At 39.5% G+C, this 19,572-nt stretch overlaps 1 protein-coding gene across 1 annotated transcript in view; it reads left to right on the top strand.

Moving 5' to 3' along the window:
• VPS35L (VPS35 endosomal protein sorting factor like) overlaps positions 1-19,572 on the top strand; it is a gene marked incomplete in the record, with an annotated part of 3,288,436 nt that overhangs the window by 3,241,333 nt on the left and 27,531 nt on the right. Inside the window, 1 exon segment of the mRNA XM_044089753.1 lies at positions 15,431-15,577. Within this exon segment, the coding sequence (XP_043945688.1) occupies positions 15,431-15,577 (147 nt within the window).

Below are 19,572 nucleotides of genomic sequence, written 5' to 3'. Positions count from 1 at the left end.
ATGTCTGTAAGAAGTTCAGCTTTCTTGATGTGTGTGTAATACACTCATAAGCAAGTTCCTTATTTCTTTAAGCCACAATCATTTAGTATGGCTGCTGATCACATATTACTAAACTCTGTTTCTGTATTTAAGCAAGCTTTTTCTTTCAGCATATTTACAACATAATTAATTTCAGCCTCATATTCATAATATCTAACAAATGGGAGATTTTAACTACTACTAAATAAACTGGTGTACCTATGCCTTCAGTTTAAGTTATGCCCCAAAGTTCTTAGATTTAATAAACAACAACAGCCTGGAACAGATTAAGAAAACCTGCTAGAGGAGATAATATTTTTGATCTGGTCCTTACCGATGTAGCTTCTTAATGTACTATTCTTCTAGTATCTCCTTCCCTAGATAAATCAGATCATAAACTAATTCACGTCAACTTCCAAATTTCTAAATCCGCTGAAACCAGTGTCTCAATTCAAGAATTTCAAACATAGTAATCTCATTATATTCTATGATGAAGTTTCAAAACTTATAGCTGCATCACCCAAGACATTGCTGTGACAGGTAGCTGAGCAAAGTAGTTCTGTGCCCACTTAAATAAATGTATAGAACTGACAGTCCCAACCAGATGCAAATGTAATGGGAAATTTAAAAACAAAATATCATAGTATTCCACCAACAGTAATACATTCCAATAAAATAATAAAATCCTTAAAGTATACAGCATATGAAAAGACCCTCATATCAAGGATACCATCATAAAATTGACAACAAAGTGAAAAATATTGTTAGGTCTACTAAAGCAGCCCATAAACTTAGGTTACCACTGAAGGTAAGAATGATTACAAATCCTTATTTAGGTACATTGCGAAACTAAGAAATAGCACCAAACAGTGCTCTGAACTTATTCATAATGGCACCACCTCCTCTGATCCAATAAGTATTGCCATTACACTAGCAAATAAATTCAGTTTGAAATTTACCCCGGAAACAACTATACATAGGTTCATAGGTTGGTACTAGGCTATCAGCCCTAGGGCCTATACAAACCTAGCCATAACAATTCCCTGGTTATTTCTTCCCACACTATTTACTTCCCTGAACCCCTGTCTAGCAGGGCGACTGACATGATCCCCGGGGTGAATTTCCTTTCTCCCATCCAATCGTCAAGGTTCCTTTTGAAGAGGACCAAAGAGGCACTCTGCTTGACATGTATGGGCAATCTATTCCAGAGTCTGGGGAGTCTCTGGGTCAGGAACCTATCCCTCCAGCATCTTTTGTTTATTGTGATGACAAGGTTTAGATCCCTGGAGCGTGTGGCTCTGAGGGATTGGGATTTCTTTAAGTGTAGCATGTCCAACAGCTCTGGGTTTGACATGGCCTTGTATGTTAACAAAGATCGCCTCTGAGTAGATGATATGTGACAGAGTATAGCTGGAGTTTTTTAAGGCGGTCAGCGTAGGGCATCTGCTTTAGGCCTGTGATTCTTTTAGTGAGGTATTTCTGTGGCCTTTCCAGTTGTTGCAGATGTCTTGAGAGGTACATACCAAACGGGGCATTGTATTCTATAATGGGTCTAATGAGGGATGAGTACAGTGGGACAATGACCTCCTTTTTTCTGGATGAAAAGCCCTTAGTGATGAGGTGTGCCACATAGAAGGATTTCCTGACTGTTGTGGTGATGTGGTCATCGAAGGTGAGACCACTGTCCACCTGTGTCCCTAAGTCTCTCATCAAACTTTCGGTGTTTAGTGTACTTCCACCTATATGGTAATTCATGGATAGATGTTTTCTCCCAAAGGGGATAACTATACATTTCTTGGCATTTGGCTTGAGCCCATGGCTCTGGCACCAAGCATCTGTTTCTGTAAGGCCCTTTTGTTAGAGTATCCACATAATTTGGGGATTCAATAATGGCTCCCAGTTCATAATCATCTGCAAACTTTGTTATCCAGAGTCCCTTAGTGTTGGTCTGTACTTCAGAAACGTAGATGCCAAACAAGAGCGGTCCCAGGACTGAACCCTGAGGTACTCCACTTGTCACTTGTCTGGAGCTGGATTTGGAGTCGGCTACTTTTACAGTGTGGGTTCTATCAGTAAGCCAGTTAACAACCCATTGGGTGACGTAGGGATTAATGCCCAGCTTAGTAAGTTTATCTGTGATTCCAGAGTGGGGGATGGTGTCAAAGGCCTTGGCAAGGTCTAGATAGGCTGTGTGGACCACCTTACCCTTGTCCATGGCTCTGGAGACTGATTCGAAGAAGTCAGTCAAGTTCAGGAGACAAGATTGGCCCTTCACGAACCCAAACTGGGTGGGGTCCAGTGTTTGGAGGTTGCCAATGTCTTTGTTTATAAGTTTCATGATAATACGCTCCATGGCCTTGCAGATAAGGCTTGTCAGACTGATGGGACGGTAGTTTCCGGGATCCAAGGTGGATCCCCCCTTGTGGAGTGGGATAACTGTAGCTGTGCGCCACTCAGTGGGCACGAAACCTGAGGTGAGGCAATGATTAAACATGACACTTAGGTGAGGTGCCAGTTCATATTGTAGTTCATGTAGTACACAGCCCGGGATGTCATCTGGTCCCATGGATGCTGTATTCTTAGCTTTGGAGAGTGCGTTTTTTACCTGTGTGGCCGTTATTACTGGAATTTGGCAATCTTTTGGTATTGAGATGGGCCATTTAGGGGGTGAGAGGGGGTGAAGTTGGCACTGAATCGATCTGCCAGGATATTGGCAATATCCTTGGGATCAGTATATTTAATGCCATTCTGTTTTAGCTCAGAGCAGATCTGAGCATTGCCATTTAGATTCTTGACATAGTTATAGAATGCTTTGTTGTTGTCTTTGGAATCTTTGGCAATTTTATTTTCGTAACCAGCTTTGGAGGATTTTATGAGGGATCTCAGTTTCTTACTGAGGCTGGTAAGGAAGTTTTTTGCATCCTGGGATTTTCCTCTTTTCTGCAACAGTTTCTTCCTTTTGTTGTAAAGTTTGTTTATGGCAGGGGACCACCAGATTGGCTTACTTTTTTTGGATGAGAGCATCTTGGTTCTATTTGGGATGGCACGATTTATGCATGAGTGGATGTGCTCATGCAGTGCCTTAGTGTAGGATTCAGCAGTTGAACTTTCAGCTCCCATCTGCATGGGTGTCATGAAGTTTGTCACTTCTGACTTGAGTAGCATGAAGTTGGCTTTGGAGAAGTTTTTTATGGAGGTTTCCTTACTAGGGGGGTGGGGGTGGGATGTGGATGTTAAGGGTGATTAGCTTATGGTCAGACGTGACTAACGAGGGGGTGACCATAGGTGTGGAGCATCTATTTCCCATGCTGGTAATGACCAGGTCTAGGATATTGGAGCCCCTGGTGGGACTATGGATTAGTTGATCCAGGGCTTTGGAATTTACGAATTCCAAGAACCGTTGGGCAAAGGTGTTGGTACATGAGTAGCTTTCCCAGTTAATGGCAGGGTAGTTAAAATCACCCAGTATTAGGGTGTTTGGTTCTATCTTAATATTTTCCAGTATGTTTAGAAAGGTGTAGTGAGAATCTTGGGGTATGGTGGGGGATCTGTAGCAAGCTACAATTTGGATTGCAGTCTTACCTAGTGTTAGTTGCACCTGGAGAATTTCAGACGCATTGTGTTGGGCAACTAGCCTGGTGGTGTGAATATCCTTGGTGAATATTGACACTCCTCCACCTTTAGTGTTTCGGTCCTGCTTTGGTGGCCGAAAAGTGTGGTAAGAGTTGTAGCCTAGTACTGCAGGGGTGCTCTCTGGAGCCTTGAACCAGGTCTCAGTTACTGCACAGATATCAATGTTCTCCATTTTTAGGAGTGCCTCGAGAGAGTGCATTTTGAGGTTTAGACTTCTCATCCTTGAATCTCTCAGACCTCCCCTTAATCACTAAAGAACATGTACTGAAGGTGCTTTTCAAGACTAATACTTCTTCAATGGAACCTGGCAGTATACCTTGCTGTACCTTGACCTGCTGAAGGCATTTGATACCATACCCTATGCTAGCATAGTAAGATTAATGCATTACAAGTAAATCCCTGTGTAGTAAGCTGGATAGCAAATTGGCTAAGATGTAGATCCCACACAGTGCAGGCAGCTGGTGCCTTATCAGAGAGTATGAAGGTGACAAGTGGTGACCCATAAGGCTCAGTGCTGGGTCCTCTTTTGTTCAGCATTTACTATTCTGATCTCCACGCCATGAACTAAGACCTCAGGCTAGCCAGTTTTGCAAATTACTGTAAACTGAGAGTCATTGTTTGAGTCCCATTCTGATGACAAAGCCCTTCTGTAACAACTTGCACTTATAAATACCTGGTGAACTAAATGAGGACTCAAACTAAATGCTAAAAAGTACAGTACTGTCTCATTTGGGAAACAACCCCATCCTCAAACATACAGCATAGATACCACCCCGCTCCAAAGTGAGAATGTTGTTAAAGATCTTAAAACTTGGGTTGTTAATTCCCTTTCCGTTGTTCATCATGTGACAACAGTAATCAAAAGATCCTTCTACTTGCCACAGCTGATTACCTAAGGAATTTCATCCATATCTAAAGAGGCCATTGTTCCTTACATTCAGCATTGATTAGGCCAGTTGTTGAACATAATGCTTCCTTTTGGATATACCTAACTAGGAATATCAAACAACTAGAAGGATCCCAGAGGTTCCCAACTAAGATCATCACTTGCTTTGAAGTCCTAAATTACTAGAAAAGACTCAAAACTCTATTCTGTCATACAGACTTCTGAGGAGACACCTATGCCATTCCTTGCTTGCCAGTAGAGATCCAGTGGTCCTGGATTTCTTGTTTATTCACAAATCAAATATCCCGCAAGTACCAGAATGTGGGATGTCCATCCATATCAGTGTTGCAGTATTCATAATTGAAGGGCTCTCCTGCCAAGAATATCTCAATGTCCGGTCATTATACCAATGCCTTTAATACTTACAAGCACTGTACAACACAGATCTAGCCCCCTTTAAAAACATGGGACAGTCTAAGGGTGGGTGCTGGTAATATGTAAATGATCACAAGACTCAGTTGCCTTGTATTTGCCACGATTCCTTTGATCAATCCCATTTGATAATAAGAATAGATAGGTGACGTGGCTTTCCATGAAGAAGCAGTGGCAGCAGCAGCAGCAGCAGCTGCTGAGGAATTTTGTTGGCTGTGTTAAATTGGTGAGTAAATTGCAAAGCATATATTCCACTTTGTCATTAATATTTAGGGCAGTGAAGGGACAAAAGAAGTAAATGTAAGTGAAAACATTTTTTGTTCTTACTGTTATTTGTATAAAAAGATCAGGACGTAATTTGCATGTTATATTGTAAAGTAGTTTTGTATAGTGTGCAATGAAGGGTATTTTAAATTTGATGTTAATTCCATGGTGGTGCAGCGGTAGCGTTGTTACCTCACAGCAAGAGGTTCTCCCATTCGATTCTCGGCTGGAGTGCGGGGAGTGCCTTCTGTGTGGAGTCTGCATGCCCTCCCCGCAGTTGGGTGGGCATTCGAAAGACATGTGTAAATGGGCGTGCCTTCTTTGAAGATTGAACATCGAGCTGGCACCTTGGCGTTCGTCAAAATCTACTGCCAATCATTAGCAGACCGGAGTTCTGCTGTGGCGACCCCTAACTGGGAAAAGCCGAAAGACAACAACAACATGTGTGTCTTATCAGTAGCTGCTGTATATGTTAAATATATTTACCGAGAAGGTGCTTCAGAAGTTTTTTTATGAAAACTTATGTAAACCCAAGGAATGTGAAAACCAAGAAAAGGCACAAATGGAAATATTTATGGAAGACTTGATTATGTCAATGTTAGCGGAAGGTAAGGCTCAAAAATTAATAGCCAAGGTAGGAAGAGATGAGCTAAAATGGTGATGCGTAATCAATCAACATGGAAGTCTTCAGGAAAAGGCACAATTTCTTTGGAAACTGAAAGAGGGAAAAGTGATAAAGGTCTGGAAGGTTGTTTTTAGCAGTAGGTTAAAGGGTGGGTGGGGGTGGGGTACCAGTATCTTGGAAGAAAGCTGTGGTGGCTGTATTACCCAAAGATAATAAAGACCCTTCAGACACAGCTTCATGTCGACCCAATTCAGTTTTAAACCATGATTGCAAAGTGTCCGTCTCTATACTAGCCAAAAGAATAAAAAAGGTATTGCCAAAATTTATAGATATGGATCATTATGGTTTTTTGGTGAGAAGGCAAACATTTGACATCATTAATGCAAGAGTATAGTCATCCGGAAAGCAGAGTTCCTTTATAGTGTGGAAGAGTATACTTATCTTTACAGAAGACTTCCCTGTACTGCTGGAACAAACATGCTCATTGCTGTTTTCACTCTTAATTTCTGAAGTCTAAGTATAGATGCTTACTTAAAACTAAGGCAGCAAGGTGGACTCTACAAGCTGATATGATTTGCTGTGCATGCATAATAAAATGATCAGCATGGGATACAAAGAACAAAAGTTATTAAGGGATTTTATTTATTCTTTTGTATATTTTTTTATTTATTTATCTATCTTTGTTGACCGGGAAAGTCTGGTTAGGATAGATACCCCTTTTCAGTAGAGGCCCAGGGAGAAAGGCACGGATATTCACATACATAGACAATGTGCAGTATATTTTCATTTTCCACATTGTATTAGCTATAACAGATGATTAATGCTAACCTTGCATCATATACTATATGTTACTGTAGGAAGAAGGGAAAATAAAAGATAGACTCTGTATTTGCATAAAGTTGTAGTAAACAGAAATACAAATCAAAACAAGGGGAGACAAAGATTGACAGATGGGCTAGAATTAGTAAATAGCGATACAATAAGGGAAAATGAGGATTAAATAAGAGGAGGTAGTTAAGAAATACAGTTATTTAAATGTTTGTAGTAGTACATAGAAGGGAAAATGTAATAATCACCAAATGAGAATTTAGTACAGGGCAGCTATCATTTTGTCAGAGGTTTTACAGCTTATATTTTCTATTGTATCAGAAATTATCCAGGTGTACAGCAAGAGCAGAGCCAAATGCTTTGCAAATGCTGTTTTAACAGACTTTTAAAGCATTTGTTGTTTTCTGTAAGCTTTAACTCTAGTGGGATGGACTGCCACAGTTTTATTCCACAGAATGTTTGCAAACAGTTATACAAATGTGAGATATGTTGCATGTTTCCATTAATAACTCAAAAATGGAGCATGATACTGTCTTTGTGGCAGTGGTGTATGTAAGCACTGGATGTTAGTAAAACTAATATTAATGCATGGGTGGTGTGAAGTCACTGCAGTATTTATGTTTTTACTAAACGGTTATGTTTGTTAGCTATTTTGTATAACTATGTTCATTTCATAAAACCTCAGTGACCTACATTTGAACAATTGGTGCATCTTATACTAAAAATTTAAGGCACACAATGTTGCCACTGATACTTGCCATGCAACACAGAAGGTTTTGTTGATTAATATAGCAATAACCCACGCCTGGGTGTGGATAATGCTGGATTTACCCATGGTTGGTGTGGTTTGGTCACGAGGGCGAAGCCCGAGTGGCCAAACAAAGCCTACCATGGGTAAATCCAGCATTACCCACACCCAGAAGTGGGTTATTGCTATTATACAATGACATTATTTAAAAGAAAAATTATTATTTTTCTTAAATAATGGCATTGTATAATGCCTCCTTGCTGCCCTTCCGCAGCTGTCCGGTATTCTGCGGAAGTTCTGATGTACTGCGCATGCGTATGCCTACGCAGTACATCAGAGCTGTGGGCAAAAGCAACTGAGAAAGCAAGATCTCCGTTGCTTTTTACAAACTGTTTCTCTATGTTAAATGGGTTTAACATAGTGAGACAGCTTTAAAAAAAGCAACGGAGAATCTCTGTTGCTTTTTATAAAGCTGTCTCGCTATGATAAACTTGTTTAACATAGTGAGACAGTGTGAAGCAACAGAGATCTTGCGTTCTCCATTGCTGTAACAAAAAAGAGTTATAGTAATGGAAAAAGTCCGGGCGACCGGACCTTTTTCCATTACTATAACTCTGATTTACAACGCACACACTGACCAATCAGCGTGCACGTTTTTGAATATTAATGGGGGGTCGTTGTATAATGCTGTTTTGAAAATATTTATTGTAAGCATAATTTGCCAAGATTCTGCAATTTGACAAAACAGCAGTATGCCACCCTCCATCATTGGAAAGCTTCTAAACAGATGAACAGTTCTCTGTCTTATATCTTAGGTCTATCTTACATACTTACAAAGATAGAGCCCTTTGTTTGACCATGACACTGGTATTTTTTGGCATATAAAATATAAATTTGCTTCTTAAATCTACAGTATAAAATTAGCATCTACAGACACATCTTTGATACTAACACCAGTGTATGTATACGACTGTCTACCCGAAGACCTTTCTTATTTTATATTTTTTCAGATTCATATTTTTTATCAGATATTGAAAATTTTGCAAAGCATGTTCTCAATATGGCTTTGCAAGAAAAAGAGCAAAGATTGGCCTTTTATTGACCTTGTTAAACTTATGGGAGACTGAAAAGCGTGTACGCAACTTCATATCATTAATGTTTGGAAGAACACTTAGGGGAAGGGGGGGTAGTAACTGTAAGTTAAACAGTTTTTGTTCTGAACAATATTTGTAACATTTCATGATATTAATTGCATGTTATATAGTAAAGCATTTCCAGTTATTGTATGTGATAAAGATACTAAAACAAGCAAGTGCCTCTTTTTCTCCTCTTTTTGTTTTAAGAAATGTAGACATTACAGTATAAAAAAAGAAAGGCTGAACAAAAGCATGTTTAAGCTAATATGCTAGAATATTGGGTTGTTGGGATGGGGGATAATGTGTAAAAATGCACAGATTATAACATATGTAGATTTGACATGTTTTCTCTTACTTTTGCGTAGGTGAATGTCTGATCACCAGTAAAATGCACCAGGCAGATTACTGAATGAAAATAAAAATAACAAAATGCTGACCAATATGAAGGCAACCAATTTATTGAAATAGACTAAGCACTTTTGTTCTGCGTGTAGCTTCAGAACTTCATCAGAATCTAAAATGCATCACTTCCTTTGATACATTTTTAGGGAAAGTGATATACCACAATACAAGCAAATTAGTTTAGGCAAAATCAGTTTCTTTAGTTAAAAAATGTACATACTTATGTGTTGTACAATATGTAGAAATAATTAGATATTGTATTTTAACCTGTTAGATGTATTGTAAAGTAACAAAAGAAACTGCATGTTAAACTACATATAAAAATTTCAGAACGTATACCACCAGCTTAAACCTACACATCAGTAAAACTCAAGAATTTATGTAAAAACTTTAGAACATCCCCACTTGTTACAAATGAAAATGCTATCATCTGTTACTTAACAAAGTAAATATCAGAGTCATAGTCTGGTCACCCAAAGATTTAACGCACTGTTAATTGATAGTTTGTCATTAATACCTCAGCAGACTGACACATTGAGAAGAATTTGCCAGTACATCTCTCCCCGCTCTAATTTCATCCCCCAAGGCCCTCCCCTCAGGTTAAACACCTTTTCAAGAGCAAAAAAAGTAAACTTCTTAAAATCTCTGCATTCCTTGGATTAGTCATTGGTCATATTGTTCTTCTTAATTGCTATACATGTTGATAAATCCTTACTTATAAAGGACCTTCAGTCATGCCCACATAGAATGCTCCTCAAGAAGCACATAGTGCAGTATATACCACACATTTGGTGTTACAGTTGTATCTTCCAACGGATGAAATAACCTTTGGTCAACAAGCTACATTTTTTATTTTTACTGTTGAGTATAAATCTGCAGTGCTTGCAACACATTTCTTCATTCCCACATACTAAGTGGAATTTTCCTTTTTAGCACTTCTGCTTTCTTTTTCTTTTGGTGCTCCCTTTAGGGGTTGCCACAGTGGATTATCTGTTTCCATTTCTTCCTGTCTTCTCCATCTTGCTCTGTCACACCAACCACCTGCATGTCCTCTCTCACCACATTCATAAACCTTTTCTTAGGCCTTCCTCTTTTCCTCTTACCTGGCAGCTCCATCCTTAGCATCCTTCTCCCAATATAACCAGTATCCCTCCTCAGCACATGTCCAAACTGATGCAGTCTCATCTCTCTGACTTTGTTTCCAAAGCATTAATCCTGAGCAGACCCTGTAATATACTCATTTCTAATCCTGGCCATCATTGTCACACCCAGTGTAAATCTTAGCATCTTTAACTCTGCCACCTCCAGCTCTGAGTCCTGTCTTTTCATCAGTGCCACCTTCTCCAATTTATATAATATAGCAGGTCTCACTACCATCTTGTAGATCTTCCCTTTCACTCTTACTGGTACCAGTCTGTCAAAAGTCACTTCTGACATGCTTCTCCACCCACTGCACCCTGCCTGCACTCTTTTCTTCACCTCTCTTCCACACTCACCATTACTGTTAATGGTTGATCCCACGTATTTATCCACCTTCGCCAGCTCTACTCCTTGCATCCTCACCATTCCTCTGTCTTCCCTCTCATTCACACATATATAGTCTGTCTTAGTCGTGCTGACCTTCATTCCTCTCCTATCTAGCATGTCTCTACCTCTCCGGGGTCTCCTCAACATTATTTCCTCACTATTACTCTCACTACAGATCACAATGTCATCCGCAAACATCATAGTCCACGGAGACTCCTGTCTTATCTCATCTGACAACCTGTCCATCACCATTGCAAATAAGAAAGGGCTCAGAGCTGATCCTTGTTGTAATCCCACCTAAACCTTGAAAGCATCCATCACTCCTACCGCAGAACTCACCACTGTTACATGGCTGTCATACATATCCTGTACCACTCCTACATACGTCTGTGCACTGCTGACTTCCTCATGCAATACCACATCTCCTCTTCTCTAGTCACTCTGTCATATGCTTTCACGAAGTCCACAAAGACACAGTGCAACTCCTTCTGACCTTCTCTGTACTTCTCCATCAACACCCTCAGAGCAAACATCACATCTGTAGTGCTCCTCCCCAGCATGAAACCATACTGCAGCTCACTAATTATTACCTCCCTTCTTAACCTACCATCCACTACTCTTCCACATAGTTTCACACTGTGGCTGATCAGTTTTATCCCTCTGTAGTTACCACAGCTCTGCACATCACCCTTATTCTTAAAAATCGGTACCAATACATTTCTTCTCCACTCCTAATGTAGCCTCTCATTTTTCAAGATTTCAATAAACAATCTGGTTAAAAACTGTACTGCCATCTCTCCTAAACACCTCCATGCTACCACAGGCATCTGGACCAACAGCCTTTCCATTCTTCATCCTCTTCATATCTGTCCTCACTTCCCCCTTGCCAATCCATTGCACTTCCTGATTCAGTATTACCACATCGTCCAACCTTCCCTGTCTCTTATTCTCTTCATTCATCTGCCCCTCCAAGAACTCTTTCCATCTGCTCAACACACACTCCTTGCTTGTGAGTACGTTTCCCTCATTATCTTTTATCACCCTAACAAGCTGCACATCTTTCCCAGCTCAGTCCCTCTGTCTAGCCAGTTGGTACAGGTCATTTTCTCCCTCCTTCATGTCCATCCTTTCATACAACTCACCATACACATTCTCCTTAGCTTTCACCACCTCTCTGACAGTCCCACTTCTTCTTCACCAAACTGTATACTTTCCTGTACTTCCTCATTCCACCGCCAGGTCTCCTTGTCCTCCTTCCTCTGTCTAGATGTCACACGAAGCACCTATCTAGCTGTCTGCCTTACCACCTCTGCTGTGGCTGCCCAGCTGTCTGGTAACTCTTCACTGCCACCCAGTGATTGTCTTACCTTTTCTCTGAACTCCAGCTTACAGTCATCCTTTTCCAATTTCCATCATTTGATCCTTGGCACTGCCCTCACTCTTCTCCTCCTCCTCTTCTTGATTGCCAATATCATCTTACAGATCACCATCCTATGCTATCTAACTATGCTTTCCTCTGTCACCACTTTGCAGTCTCCCTCAGGCTGGCCCTCCTGCATAGGACGTAATCCACTTGTGTGCATCTTCCTCCACTCTAACTAGCCTTCTCAAATTTAAAGTTTTAAATTTGTACTTTTTTGTTTATAAAAGTTGAGGTCATTCCTAATTTGTCTATAGTACCAAATATGTTTGCCCAATTAATAGAGAAAAATCCTTTCAAGTCCTTAACACCCTTATTGTATTACAAAACCATAGCCCTGCTAAAATAGTTATTACATTTTTTTGTGAACTGTAATATCATCCTGTTGTAATGGGGGCTTGTATTTTGCAGCCCTTTCATAACTAATTAGGTCCCTTAATTCATTTAATAACTCCCATGATATCCCTGCTGTGCAAACTTGTCTATAAAATTTGCATCTCCTCCTTAAAAACTCATCAGTGGAGACCAGCCTACTTGTCCAGATCATTTGCCCCGTGACGAGATTGCTCTTCTGCCAAGGAGGGTGCTGACTATTGTAGAGAAGATGACTATTAGAATATGTTTCCAATCTATAAATGTTAAGACTCCTATCTCTTCTCTAAAAAAATTTTGTAGTAGTGATATCCAGCTAATGAATAGTCTCAAAGTTACTGTCATAAGTACGTTTTAAAAAAGTAGCAGTTGAATTAATGTAACCAATGCATGTTTTCAACTCATCTAGACTGTCCTGCCATATAATAAAGGCATTGTCTATAAATCTCACATTTAATCCAGTAGATGACCAAAATGTTGGGGGAAATCTGAAGCATCTTTCCTAGTACCATAATACTAAATTATTGAAAATTGGGGCGGATGCTGCCCCCCATTGCTACCCCTTCTGATTGTTTGTAATATTCACCATCTTAGAACACAAAGTTATTCTTCAACACCATTTCCATGTATTTTGTTATATCAATGTCCATGCAAAATAATTTAGTACCAATAACCATGGCCTTAAAAAACAATCTTTACCAACATCATGCAAAATAACTGAAAACCAATCATTAACACCAATTGTGACTATAAAAGAATCCACTAAAAATCAGTTTGCTAAGAATCTTTAAGGATATAAAGATGTAACCCTTATCCGTTCAATTTTTTAATCTATAGTCCACATATTTAGTAGGTGATTGTCTGGTTTAAGGCCCTTGGCTTAATATGATAAGTTTTGTGTTTAAGCAAGTAAATAAGAGAATATTGAATGTAATGAAAAGTTGTCATTTAACTAATAAATGTTCAGGTTGAGAAGACTGCAGGTGAGGGCAGATGTACATTTTATTCTTAGGTTTCCATGGGGAAATGTTGACTGGTACAAAATAAAAGTCAGAACGTTTTTTAATGTTTAAAGTTAATGTTTTCTAAAAATGTACATGTTGTTTTTCACATCTGGGAAGGAATAAAACTAAGACTAGAGCAAACAGCAATCAGTTTAAGTAGGAGTACAGGCTGTAACACTTGTCTTAGCATGGATAACCTTAATTTTTGGTTAGGTTATGCCTCTGTGTAGCTGTTGATTGGAGACAGTTGTTCTTATCAGGAGGGTTAAACTTCATTATTTGAAGATGTACATAGTTTTGTGTGTTTGTTTTAAGTTAATAGGTTGTGGGGGGTGTTTTTATGTTTGAGGGTTCTCATTAAAATAAAATGTCTTGTAAAACATGAGATAGGTACATATCTCTAATATCTCCTCTAAATATCTTACTAGAATTGTCTCAGGCCTCATTTATCACATACTAATCTGTGTGACAAAAAATATGACTGAGTTTTTCCTCACATATTTTCTCCAACTGATGGTGGTTTTCATTGCACTGTACTGTGAAATGTATGTTCTGTGTTTTTCTCATTGCAACATTTTTTCACTCCTGTATTTTGCAGTGTTACACGATACTGTGTGATTTAAACTGCAATTGATTTTTGAAAGATTGTGAATGTGCGGGGTCTTCACACTGAAAATGGGCCCAGTTGGACTTTCCTGGTAAACAAATGTCACATAAATAAATAGAGATGAGAAGAAATAACTGTGTAAAAGACCAACTTGCCAAACATTAGTATGTGCATCTACCACAAAAGTTGAAACTAGATACTTTAAAAAGCTGTCTTGTAAGATAGGTAGGAATAATAACTTATTGTCATAATGGCTATACTTGATTATTTTGAAATGTTAGTGGCTTCACAAGTATAGACAAAAAAGGAACAAGTATTAAATTATGTTAAGAAGTGCAAAGTGCAAACAGCAGTGCTATAGGAACCACACTTGTAAAGAAATGAGCATGTGAATTTGGTAAAGAAAGGATTTCATGAGGGACATTCAGCATGGTATCAGGGACAATTGAAATTGGGTGGACTTGTACTAATTGCTAGAGGAGCTCTGATAGTGATAGAGGAGGCGAAAAAATATAATACGGGTATATTTGTGGTAATAAGGGCCTGCTGGCAAGGATTCAGGACTAACATTAAACTAGTCCATTCATCTACTTGTTTTCTTTCCACTGGTAGAATCCAGGGGAGATAGAGCCCATCATACCCTGGACATGCAGCGCCAGCTACCTGAAGTTGGTACACAAGTTCAGGAAACATGGAAGGCATATAGGAGAGGCTTGCATTAGCTAATCAAAACCGTTCCCAGTGAATTGATAAATGAATTGTGTTTTCGTATTGCATAGCAAAGTGCCCATTAGAAAATACTACTATCAAATACTGCTTCATCAGGGGTCTGGCATCTTCCAGTGCTTGCTTTGGAAGTGTTACTTTTGTGGATGTTTCTGCCATGGCAAACTTGGTTATTGGTTCACATCTTCACCAAGCAGTATTCTTCATCTGTAACTCAAGGAAAATGGCTACTTTTGATCTTTTGGTGCTTCTGGAGTCATTTGACCTCCTACTGTTTATTTTTTTTTCTGTCTATGATTCTATGCAATATTTAACTTCTGTTGGTCTCCAGTATTACATGTGATACAGATTTGTACTGATCTCAGTTGGTCCCTGAGAAGGTCCTCTACAGTGGCTGCTTGTTACTCCCCCCACCCCTGCTTAACCAAAACATCATTGCATGGATTTTCATGTAAGTAACTCAACTGTATAATTTTATATTCTTTGCATGTGTATGTATAGGTGTGTGTGTGTGGGTCTTTCAGTTTATTTCCACTCATTGCACAGAAGAGAGGGTCAGATGCTTAATGTTGTCTCCAAGTCAGGGGCATGGCATCATGATGTGCTGTTCAGAGGTAGCAAATATGTCTTTTTTTCTGCAAGTATGATTACATTTTGTGTTTTAACATTGTGTATATAATTATAAAATTAAATTTTAGCATAAACTGCACTACTGATTAGTATCAAATTGTTTTTGTGGATTGTCTTATAAACCATATTACATGCCAAATTATTTTATGTATGTTTCTTGTTTTTCTTACAGACTCTGAAACGCCAGAGTGCATTGGCCTTGTCCCTGTTCAACACTCTTCTGATAACCGGAGACTTGAGAAACAATAAGCTGAATCAGCTAGCAACAAATTTGTGGAATCTTGCCCAGAAACATGGGTTTGCAGACACAAAAACTGTGGTATGTAAACAATTCCACTGTGTCAGCTTGCATAGTTTGACCTTGATGCTAAAATGTATTTATTTATTGTATTTTACTTTGTTTACTGGGAAAGTCTGACTATACAGAGGTTCTTTTCCAGCGGAGGCCCAGGGAGAAAAGTTCCAGTACAGACAAATCAGAGTTTAACAAACGTGCAGTGAGAATACAGGAGTAGTCATTACAGACAAAACATAAGCTAACAGACATTTTGGAATTAATACATTGATAGCAAATGACAGGTACATAATAGAAACAATGCCATTATATTTTTGCATAAACTCTTTTGAGTACTGCTAAGTGAAGAATCTGTATGAAGCAGTATAGAATGGTCAATGAGGGACATCGCTCAGAAGTGAGATACTTGCAATGTAAGGTTGTAGCCAACAGTAAAAAAAATGAGTGGAGTAGAATAATGAGTATTTAAACGTTGTTAGTAGGATTTCCAAACTGCATAAGTCCCTTATTTTTATTACACCCTGCTGTTCTCCTTCAGTATCTCCTAGCTTACTGCTTTGATTTTCCTCTCCCTTCTCACATCTCCATTCATATCACATCCATTCTGTATTTCCCTTCCATATGTACACTATACATTTGCACCTTACATCCACTCTTCACAACATTAATCCTACATCATCTTACTCAGCATTACCCAGCCTTCCTCTCAGTCAGCTTATCTCATCTATTTCAGTCACTACCACATCCAGTGCACAATCGACATCGTCTTACTCAACATTACCCAGCCTTCCTCTCCGTCAGCTTATCTCATCTATTTCAGTCACTACCACATCCAGTGCACAATCGACATCATCTTACTCAACATTACCCAGCCTTCCTCTCCGTCAGCTTATCTCATCTATTTCAGTCACTACCACATCCAGTGCACGATTGAAACATTTTCTGTGCTGGCATCTCTGCATCCTGGGTGTTTGCGCCTCAAACTTGTCTTTTCACCTTGATCCTTCTACACACTACTGTATAACTGTTACTTTTACCAACAGGTTACTTAAGCTTGTTTCTTCAAACTTCACATTTTAAAAGCATGCTCTCAAATGATTTTTCTATTTTCTTTCCTTCCACTTTGTTTATTTTGAACCATTGTACTTGTTTTGTAATCCACAATTAAAATCTTTTATCTATTATTATGTATTGTTGTCTTTATAAAACTCAGTTTATGTTTTGCTATATGTTTTAGTTCCATTCATTCTGCTAAATTGCTTAAAGTCATTTTCATTTTTTCTTATCTTTTTTTAAACTTTTGTACATGTATTATACTTAAAGCTTTTCTCCTGGGGCTCTGCTAAAAGAAAGCAATGCACGCATAGAAGGGCAATCAGAGAAATCAAATGCTAATAGGTAAATCGATGCATATGTGAGATTTTTACATCTTTGGATGCATTTGTGTTGCAAAGCAGGTATGTATAGAAATAGGTATACTGTGTGTACTGCATTTTAAAACAGAACTAAGGAGAGGAACTAACTATAGGCACATAAATTGTCAAGATTCCTGTGTTCGTTCAGATAACCTTTTTGGGTTTTGGAGTTTAATGCATTGTCATAGTACTGGAATCTGCTCTTATGTCTTTACATTGATGTAACCTACTCAGTTTTCCCTAGTAGCACATGCCTGATTCTCTGCTTCCATCTGGATGTGTTTTCAGAGAATAAGAGACTTGCAACCCCAAAAGAAGGGCAACAGGAAGCTGTAGCTTGAGTTAAAGTGACAGTTTGTTTACATCTTTGTGACAAACCTTTGCATCATCTAAGTAGAGTTGCATGGATTGCTGCATCAAAGTATTATTTGGGATAGACTTAGAAGACTGTTCTGACAACTTGATTTAGACAAGCTGCATTCTGCAGCACACTGATGACAACAGCAAAGCATATGCATTATTTTGGGAAAACTCATAATTACATGACTTACATCTGCTTTTCCTTTCTTTCTGTTTTGCAGAAACATGCTGCACCATTTGGCTTTTGTTACTCATATTGATTGTCACTCTTATCTGGCTTTCTTTGAGAAACGCACTTGCAGCACATGTTCCCTAGGCTACTAATACTAAACATTCAGCTACAAAGATAACATTCTGTAGCTGAAATGTACTGTCCTCCTTTAGGATGATTTAGAATAAAGAGGTGCCGGCCTTGTGTTTGAGAAACTGATAATTTTGAGAGGTCACGTGTGCATTTACTGTTTGTGTCTCAGAGGATTGAGGTTGGAGTGTCCAAAGGATTCCTCCTTTTCCCATAGCTGCAGTGGCCTTAGAGCTGGTATTAACATTACCAGGGCTGTTAGAGGTGCAGCTTGCTAATTGGGGGTGGATCTTTGAGATTCTTTTCTTGCAAAAATGCCTTTTTTAGTGATTTGTTTCATTATGAGCAGTGTTTGCATTTGGGTGATATCACTCTTGTGATCATAGTCTGTGATCACAAAAGTTTCTTGTCTTGTCAGGAGATGAAATAAAGCTGTATATAGCTGTCAGTCTTTCAGACTGGTCTTTTTAGCAGTTATTTACTTATCTATCTATCTGTATGTCTGTTTCTTTTTTGACCAGGAAAGTCTGACAGGACAAGGCCCATTTTCATTGAAGGCTTAGGGAGAAAAGCTCCAGGAGCTATGTCAAGAATCTAAATGGCAATTCTCAGATCTGCTCTGAGCTACAACAGAATGGCATTAAATATACTGATCCCAAGGATATTGCCAATATCCTGGCAGATCGATTCAGTGCCAACTTCACCCACCTCTCACCTCCTAAAGGGCCCATCTCAATACCGAAAGATTGCCCAATTCTGGTAATAACTGCCACACAGGTAAAAAACGGACTCTCCAAAGCTAATAATACAACATCCATGGGACCAGACGGCATCCCGGGCTGTGTACTACATGAACTACAAAATGAACTGGCACCTCACATAAGTGTCATGTTTAATTATAGCCTCACCTCAGGCTTCGTGCCCACTAAATGGTGCACAGCTACAGTTATCCCACTCCACAAGGGGCGATCCATCTTGGATCCTGGGAACTAACGCCCCATCAGTCTGACAGGCCTGATTTGCAAGGCCATGGAACATATTATCATGGAACTTATAAACAAAGACATTGGCAACCTTCAAACACTGGACCCCACCCAGTTTGGGTTTGTGAAGGGCCGATCTTGTCTCCTGAACCTGATTGACTTCTTCGAGTCAGTCTCCAGAGCTGTGGACGAGGGTAAGGCGGTCCACACAGCCTATCTGGACCTCGCCAAGGCCTTCAACACCACCCCCCCACTCTGGAATCATAGATAAACTTACTAAGCTGGGCATTAATCCCTACATCACTCAATGCATTGCCAACTGGCTTACTGACAGAACCCAGACTGTAAAAGTATCCGACTCCAAATCCAGCTCCAGACAAGTGACAAGTGGAGTACCTCAGGGTTAGTCCTGGGACCGCTCTTGTTTGAATCTACTTCTCTGAAGTACAGGCCAACACTAAGGGACTTTGGCTAACAAAGTTAGCAGATGACTGCAAACTGGGAGCCATTATTGAATCCCCAAATGATGTGGATATTCTGCAAAAGGGCCTTACAGAAACAGATGCTTGGTGCCAGAGCCATGGGCTCAAGCTCAGTGCCCAGAAATGTATAGTTATCCCCTTTGGGAAAAAACATGTACCCATGAATTACCACATAGGTGGCAGTACACTAAACACCGAAAGTGTGATAAGAGACTCAGGGACACAGGTGGGCAGTAGTCTCGCCTTCGATAACCACATCACCACAACAGTCAGGAAATCCTTCTATGTGACACACCTCATCACTAAGGGCTTTTCATCCAGATAAAAGGAGGTCATTGTCCCACTGTACTCATCCCTCATTAGACCTATTATAGAATACAACGCCCCTTTTGGTATGTACCTCTCAAGACATCTGCAACAACTGAAAAGGCCACAGAAATAACTCACTAAAAGAATCACAGACCTAAAGCAGATGCCC

Source organism: Protopterus annectens, chromosome 12.part0 (assembly GCF_019279795.1).
Source record: "Protopterus annectens isolate FY-2018-M chromosome 12.part0, PAN1.0, whole genome shotgun sequence".
NCBI lineage: Eukaryota > Metazoa > Chordata > Ceratodontiformes > Protopteridae > Protopterus > Protopterus annectens.
Note: the sequence above shows the minus strand (reverse complement) of the source record. Positions and strands in the feature narration are given on the sequence as shown.